At 58.1% G+C, this 7,768-nt stretch overlaps 1 protein-coding gene across 1 annotated transcript in view; it reads right to left on the bottom strand.

Annotated features, from left to right (window-relative positions):
* The window catches only part of LOC104467971 (arrestin-C-like), a 6,646-nt gene extending 2,665 nt beyond the window's left edge, over positions 1-3,981 (bottom strand). Inside the window, exons 1-11 of the mRNA XM_010081953.1 lie at positions 3,965-3,981; positions 3,439-3,469; positions 3,056-3,116; positions 2,667-2,711; positions 2,061-2,260; positions 1,877-1,936; positions 1,557-1,624; positions 1,139-1,274; positions 954-1,038; positions 756-828; positions 115-252 (exon numbers count right to left, since the gene is read on the bottom strand). Coding sequence (XP_010080255.1) covers positions 115-252; positions 756-828; positions 954-1,038; positions 1,139-1,274; positions 1,557-1,624; positions 1,877-1,936; positions 2,061-2,260; positions 2,667-2,711; positions 3,056-3,116; positions 3,439-3,469; positions 3,965-3,981 — 914 coding nt within the window. The remainder of the gene's footprint in view (positions 1-114; positions 253-755; positions 829-953; positions 1,039-1,138; positions 1,275-1,556; positions 1,625-1,876; positions 1,937-2,060; positions 2,261-2,666; positions 2,712-3,055; positions 3,117-3,438; positions 3,470-3,964) is intronic.
* Between the last annotated feature and the right edge of the window lie 3,787 nt (positions 3,982-7,768).

Raw genomic sequence — 7,768 nt, 5'->3', positions numbered from 1 at the left:
AGGGAACCCTTGGTGGGCACCCGGAGCATCTTGAGCAGTGGGGAGCTGTTGGAGAGGGGGGAAGGTGTGGGTCTAGCCTTGATGGGGACCCGGGGGAGCCCAGGTGGCTCTTACATGGTGGTGGAGGCCAGGTTGGTGTCCTCGTGCTTGAGCTTGCCATCGAGAGCGAGGCCTCGCTTCTCGCGGTTGGCGGAGAGCGTGGGGGTGACGGAGTACGTTTTGGAGAAGGTGGAGTTGGCCGCCACGGTCTCGCTGGAAGGGGTGGGAGAGGAGAGCTCAGAGCCAGCACCAGCCTCGTGGGTGCTTAGCACCCGCCAGGGATGCTCAGCATCGCGCCAGGCACCTGGGCAGAGCCAGACTGCCCTCCCCCCACAGCTGCCTGGGCCTGTTTCCTCCTTTCGTTCCCTTATACAACCACTTCTTTTTTCTGTCCCCTGCCTTTGCTGAAGCCCTCCTCGTTCTCAGGGGTGCAGAGCCTGCAGCTGACCTCCGAGATGCAAAGCGAGGAGGGGAAGCAGCCGGGGGCAGCTGCACACCTTCCCCCAGGGACCTTCCCAGCCAGCACCAGCTTGTGCTGGGGGCACGGTGTCCGCAGCCTTCCCTCTCCTCTGCTTCCTCTCCATCTGCTCTTCTAACCCTGATATTTTTGCTGCCTGGTGTAAAACCATCTTCCCCACCGCCTCTCCCCTCCTCCTCTTTTCTCTTCCTCCCTCTGTCCTCAATGCTGTACCACCCCCAGCCCCTTTTTTTCTTACTTTATCTCCTCAGTGCACACAGTCTTTGTGTATTTATCCAGCGAGTAGAGGACCACGTCTGTGATCTGATCAACTGAGGAGACACCAGAGGACGCAGCGTTGGTGATGCAGCAGAGGCACGGGTGCACGGTCCCCATCTCCGACAGGGAGGCTGGGATGAGGTGGGTGCTAGGACGTGCCCCTCCTGCCCCCTCTCACCTGAAATCTTAATTTTTTTAACAATCTTGTTAGTGGTGTTGTTGATATTGACAGTCACATTGATGGGGTCTCCGTGGTAGTAGATCTGCAGTGGCAAGAGGCTTGGTTACATGACCGGGCATCCCAGTCCCTGTCCCTGGGGATGCCCGTGGTGGCACGAGCCAGGGGACAGCCACTGTACTGACCTCCTTATCCAGGGAGGCTTCAAGGTGCAGGGGCTTGTCGGACATCATGAACTGCCGGGTGGTCTCTGACTTGGGGGCTGGCCCCGTATTTGGGGGGGCAAACTGGATCTTGCGGATGACGAGGCGCACCGAGTTCCTGTGGGGTGAGAAGCGGTCACCCCCCGACCCCCTGGCAGGGGCACATGCCAACTGGCTTCGGGGACATTACAGTGTCACTAGTCAAAGGATACAAGCTGCAGCCTGCTCTCAGGATGTGGTGGGTGCTGCCATGGGGACCACTTCGGGCAAAGTGCCCGATCCAAGCATGGCACAGGCTGACAGCGGGTCTTCAGCCTGACCCCCGAGCTGGCCACCCCAAAACCCTCTGGCGGTTTGGTTTTAGGGGCCATGGGGCAGGAAAGGGATCCCCTGCAAATACCTCTTGTGAATTTTCTCCTCCAGATTTTCAGCACAAAATCCTTTCACCTCAAAGTCCACGCCGCAGGCCTAGGGGGACAGGGGTGGTCACTAAGCAGGAGGGGCTCAGTGCTGCCTGAGGTTTGGGTTCGTTCCCCTCCTTTCCTCCCCTGCATCCCTGGAGACCCTGGTCCCAGCTCCAGCCATCCTTCCTCCCCACCCCTCACCCCGTCGGCCATGTCCCCATGGAAGAGAAGCAGCTCTCATTTTTGGCACCCCACAACTTAACCCTCTGCCAGGGGGAATGGGCCCAGGGGACACGGGCTGGGGACAGCAGCTCACTTTTCCCACATCGTCTGGTCCCGGCTGGAGGGTGACCGAGCAGGGCAGGTTGGTGGCAATCTGGGCAGAACAGAAAAAGAGAAAAAAAAAAAATAAAAGAGAAAAAAAATAAAGAGCGTGCGCAGGGATGAGCCCTGGTGCCCACCGTGGAGGTGTGCGGTCGGGAAGGGCTGGGCGCCCCTACCTCGAAGGTGAAGGGGTAGGCATTCTCCCCAAGCTTCTTCATCAGCTTCTCCTGCAAAGGAGTGAGGGTTTTGGGCACCTGGTCCGGCACCGGCGGGAAGATCTGGGTGGTCAGGACGTAGAGGTCCTTCCTGAAGGTCAGCCCGATAACGTCGAGGTCATCTCGGCCGTAGCGGAACGCGCAGGTCAGGGTCACGTACACTGAAACCGGGTGGAAACGGAGAGGAGTGGGGTCAGGAGAAGGGGGAGATAAAGGGAAGGCATGAGGGGAAAGGGGGTGGGAATAGAGGAAAGAAAGAAAAACTACTTTAGTAACTCTATAGGAGAAATATGACCCTGTTTTCAGGACCCTGACCACAAACACCACATTAACAAGATTGATCGCATCTTTCTGCAAGGCACGGGTACTTCAGAGCCAGTGCCCCGGGCAGAGGAGGTGAGAAGGAGGAGGCAGCTTTCCTCCCCAGGTCAGCCACCACGGCCCTGATGTACAACAAGCTGTAGACAACCTGTTGCAGTTTAACCTGGCTGCAGTCCCAGGTCGCTTGTGAGCTTTGCACCGGTTTCCATCCCTTCCCCTTATAACGGGGGTTTGGTGCCTCAATACCTTTTCTGTCCTTTAGGTACTCCGGGTCGATGAGGCAGACACCATCTGCAAACAAGCAGAAAGAAGGGCTGGTGAGCTCAGCTGCCTGGGAAGATCCTTGCAAAAATACTCTGCTTTTAAAATTAAAATAGTCTGCTCATCAGCTGGGAAGGTGACCGAGGGAGCTGCCGGTCAGGGGGACGGCAATGCCCCCTCCAGCATCACCACTGGCAGCACGGCCGGGTTTTTCTGCAAAGGGACTTTGTCCCTTTCCCCACCTTTTTTCTGCAAGGGCATTTGCAGGAAAATGGGCTGTTTGCTCCTCCTGCTCTGTCGGGAAGCAGAGGGGAGCAGCCACCAGCACAGGGCGCGCGTGCGTCCCCCTCCATCACAGGCACAACCCCACTCACCTACAGAGTCCACGGAATCCACGTGATCCACAAAATCTCTCTTCCCCAGGTAGATGGATAGCTGGAGGCAGAATGTGGTGAGAGAAGGGAACAGGTCAGTGTTTGCCATTGAATTGGCCAAAATTTTCAAGCCCTGAGTTGTGTCATGGGGCTTGTTAACCCCTGCCATTAGAACCTCGGACTGGACATTGCATTTTAGGTTTTTTTTTTTTCAATTTCTATTTTGAAAAGCGAGCCCAGCGGTGGCATCACAGCAGGTATAGCAGGAGTCAATTGGGAGATTTCAAAGGGAAGGGAAACCCATCCTGTGTCCCATCCCGTGGGCACTGCCACCAAGGGAGCCCCAGCAGCACGTGGTCCCGTCCCTGGGTCCACGCACTCACCTTGCTGTTGGGACTGGTCTTCTTGAACACCCTGCAGAGGGAACACAGAGAGAGGGGTTGGAAATGCCCTGGATGGGGCTGGACGTGGCACATCCCGCTCCTGGGGCAGGCAGGGAGTGGGGGGGGCTGTCCCTCTGCCTGGGGCGAGGATGGAGGGGGCTTCCCTGCGAGCATGGAGCATCTCCAAGGTGCTATGTGCATGGGATGTTCTGGCACTGGGGAATTTGGCATCCTGCAAATTTAGAGCCCAAACCCACCCCGTCTGGCTGCCCCAGAGGATGTCACACACCTGAGCTCAGTGTGGGACCGGGGAGGAGGGGGTGTGTTGGGTGGCTGTGGCTTAAGGGCAAGTGAGAAAGCACCAACGTGGAGAAGAAAAGAGAAGGGGCTTTGCTGGCCCCGTGACAGCTCACTCCATCTCGCTACAGTGACCTCACGTACCCCCGTGAGGGCAGCGGGTGGGGGGAGCTGGGGGACTCATTTTCTCCCCCTGCTCCATCCCAATTAACAAAAAAAAACCACTTACTTTGATCCGTCTGCCATTTTAAGTCAGCGGCTGTGCAGCCAGGGATCTGCAGGGAGAGACGCAGGGGAAGGGCTGGGTGAGGTGGTGGGGAAGAGGCAGCTACCGGCCATCCCAGCCAGCAGAAAAAGAGTCATTCCCATCCCAAAACCATTCCCATCCCAACAACCTGCAGAGCCCTTGGGATACGGTGCTGCTGTGCCTTTTGCCTGGGATGCTCTGGGTTCAGCTGGAGGGTCCCAGCTCTGGGGAAGCACCCAGGGCAGATGTTAGCAGCTGGAGACCCAGCAGGGGGGCCGAGCCGAGCCAGCCCCTCGCCCCCAGCCAAAAAAGCAGCGAAGGGGAGGTGGGGGGAAAAAAGGGAGAGCGATGCCCCAGGCAGGGTGGACTTCAGAAAACAGGATGCACAGGGGTGACTCCCAGGGGAGTGAGTTCAAAGCAGGGAAAAGCAAGAAAATGAACAAAAGGGCTTATGGAGTTTCAATTTTATGAATTTTTCTTGTCTGCAGGAAATTGGCTGTCATGGCTTAACAGCAGGAACGGGCTCGTTTTGTCCCATTGCTCACAGCAGACTGAGGAAACAGCAGGCAGAAAGGTTGAGGGCAGCTTAACCAGGCCCTCACCCCCAGCCCCTCCGTCCCCATCCCTGGGTCCCCATCCCTGGGCGGCAGCGCCGGAGGCAGCTCTGGGGACCCAGCCAGGGCTGCCAAGCCCTGCCTGCTCGTGCTGCCTGTGTTTCGCTTGCTCAAGCTTGATGTTCAGAATTAAACTGTAAATATCACACTGATCACCAGCTGATTCGCCGGGAGATTAGATGGGATGAGCTCAGCTTCTTAAAGTTAGGCAGCTCTGACATTAGCAGAGCTTAAGCCCAGGCAGGATTTTAAGCCCCAGGGGTGTGTGGGCGCAGTCGCCTCTTTACGCAACCATAGGGATGCTGGAGAGAAGGAAGAAATTGATATGGGAGGAGATGATCCTCTTCCCCAGAGAAAAACAAGGGATTAGTCCCAAACACGGGAGTTTTGATGCCCTGGGGTGCTGCGGGATGCGGAGCTCGGGCATCCTCACCCGCAGGTTTCTTGGGCAACAGCAAGAGAAGGTATGAAGGGAGTGGGAGCGGAGCGATGCCACGGGCTCAGCCCTCTGCAGAGCCTGGGAATTGGGGACAAGGTGATGAAAGGTGGAGGAGAAATGAGCCAAACTCCTCCTCTGCATCTCCCAAGGTGCTGAGAGGGGGTCTCAGAGCCCTCCTGGCTTGGCTGAGCTCTCCTGCTGCCACCAGCCCCTCCGCCCGTCCCCCTGAAATCCTTCTGGCCACATTTTTTCCTTTTTCAGCCCCAAACCTCCCTCCTTCCAGCCACTGTCCAGCACCAACCTCCCTTCCCCAAAGCATTTTACAAACCAGCAGATTCCGTGCCCCAACACGCTGCTGGGGCGCAGGCAGCACTCACCTGTCAGGAGGACAGACAGACAGACTCTCTCCTCTTCCTCTCCCCGCACGTCCCACTGCCACCCCGTCACTCCGGGCTGCTCCCAGTCCTGCTGCTTCTTATACCCCCCTGGCAGTCCCTCCCCTGGCATCTGACCTCGCTCTGGCCAGAGATGCACGGGGTGCGTGTGCGCACCGTGGGAGAGGTGCTTTTGGGCAGAATCCAATTAGTTGATTAACCAGGGAGACGCTCCGCGAGTAAGAGTGGGCTATAAATACGGCTGCTGCCGGAGCCCTGCGAAAGCAGCTTACCGAGATTGGCAAAGTGGGCTTAGGAGCAAGGTGATGGTAATTGAGGTGGAAGCTCTGCGCCCGGCAGGCAGGGGTGCAGATTGCTGCCATGGCCAGTGGAGCTGGGCCAGCCCTGGGCACAAATTGGGATAGAGATGGCAGGAGGGACCTGCCTGGTTTCATCCCTCCCTTACACACTTTGCTGGTGGCTCCTTCCGTGGCCAACGTCCCCATCTGGCTGGTCACCTGGAGGTAGCCCACTGCAGTCCAGGGCATGTGGGATGCCCGTGACATGAGGATGCTGATGTATGAGACAACAGGGAAAAAGCAGATACGAGGTTTGCTCCTCCTGGAAAGCAGCAGGGAAGGGCCAGCCCCCTCTTGGAGGTGGGACACAGACCTGCCACCATCCCCCAGCACCGTCATTTCATAACGCCGCTGGCTGGCCTCACCTGACCCAATTAGCACATCATTAATTCAAGGTTTGCTGCTGCAAATAGAAAACTCTTGAAAGTGCAGAGTGGATTTGCCTTGCCGCTGGCTAGGAGAGAAGCACTCCCCGATACCATCTTCCCCCAGCCATTGCCACTGCGCAGGATCCCCCCATGCCATGGGGGGGGGCTGCAGGATGCTGGTGGGGATGCTGCCCCCAGGTCGGCCCTAGGGACAGCGCACAGACCCCAGGGCAGCTGCAGACTGCCCTGCTCATCTCCCTCACCTCCAGCATCCCTCACGCCCTTGCCTGCCCGGCCAGACCCTTTGCTTTGAGGGTTTGAGGTTTTGGCTCAGCCTCCAGAGCTGAGCACCCAAGTTGGGATGTCCCCAGTGTGCTTCATCCCAGAGCTGCCAGTAGCCTCCTCCCAGAACCCTGGATCATCTCAACAACCTTTAGCACCTGGGTACCAACACCTCCCAAATGCAGCCCACCGGTGCCCCTAGTCCCGTCGGCCACCAGGAGCCACTGGGAAACACTGAGAGCCACCACGGCCCCCCAGTCCCACCAGCCCTGCTGCCTGGGGCTTTAGCTGTCAGCACACGTTGCCCGTGGCCGAGACTTGTGATCTCTTTAATTGCACACAGGAGAGCTGCTTAATTTGCCGATTAGCAGCTGCTATTTCTGCCAAGGTCGGGGGGACACGTGAACTGTGACCTTCCCGCTGGCGGGAGGAAGACCACTGGCGGGTGGAAGAGGAGGAGGAGGAGGAGGAGGTGACAGTCCCACCTGGACACTCACTGCCCCCAGTGCCATGCCCAGGACAGCTAATCCCGAGGGCTCTGTTTGCAGCAGTTCGTTAGGCTCTTAATAAGCCCAATGCCATTCATAAGGGCCATGGCCATAGGGTCTGTGGAGCGTGGTGAGGATGGAGAGCAGGTTTCATCACAGGCAGCCTCAGCTCATTTTAATCCTGACTGCATGGATTCAGCCAGGGAGACCTTGCCCAGGTAGGGGAGCAGATATTTCCCCCCCAAACCAGTGGTGAGACGGACAGACCACATCCCTTCCCGCGCTCGCGCCGTGCTCCGAACCACGCACCGGGGAAGGAAGCTGGGGGATGCAGCGCCGTGTTATAAATAACAGGGAAATGAGAGAGGGCTTCTTCCTTTTTCCTGTTTAATCAATGGCCAAAGGCTCTTCTCATCTGCCCCGTCCCTCCCCACCCCCCAGGTCCATGCATGGCATGAACCACAGCTCCACCGGCCCCTTCCAGCGGGCAGGACACTGGTGGACGTGGGGCTGGTGGAGCCTGGGGGGCCCAGCTTCATCCCTGGCTCCGGTGGAGCCACATCACCTTCCAAAATAAAACAGTTCTGGGTGCTGGCAGAGCTCCCCGAGTGCTGGTGCATCCGGCAACATCCCAGCTCAGCCTCTGGCACCGCAGCTGCCTTACGTAAATGCCAGCACTGCTGATTTCTCAAAGCCCCTCAGAGCTCCAGTTCTTCCTCCCCTGATCTGGATTATGGGGTGCAGATGGCATTAATCCGAAGCCAGGCGCCTCCGCGGCGGCGGGGAATTATTGCTGCGCTGTTAAGTAACAGGAGGGAGCAGCACTGGTGGGAGGGGGTGTCTGGCAGGATGGGGGGCTCTG

Source organism: Pterocles gutturalis, unplaced genomic scaffold, assembly GCF_000699245.1.
Source record: "Pterocles gutturalis isolate BGI_N339 unplaced genomic scaffold, ASM69924v1 scaffold7194, whole genome shotgun sequence".
NCBI classification, from domain to species: Eukaryota; Metazoa; Chordata; class Aves; order Pterocliformes; family Pteroclidae; genus Pterocles; species Pterocles gutturalis.
Note: the sequence above shows the minus strand (reverse complement) of the source record. Positions and strands in the feature narration are given on the sequence as shown.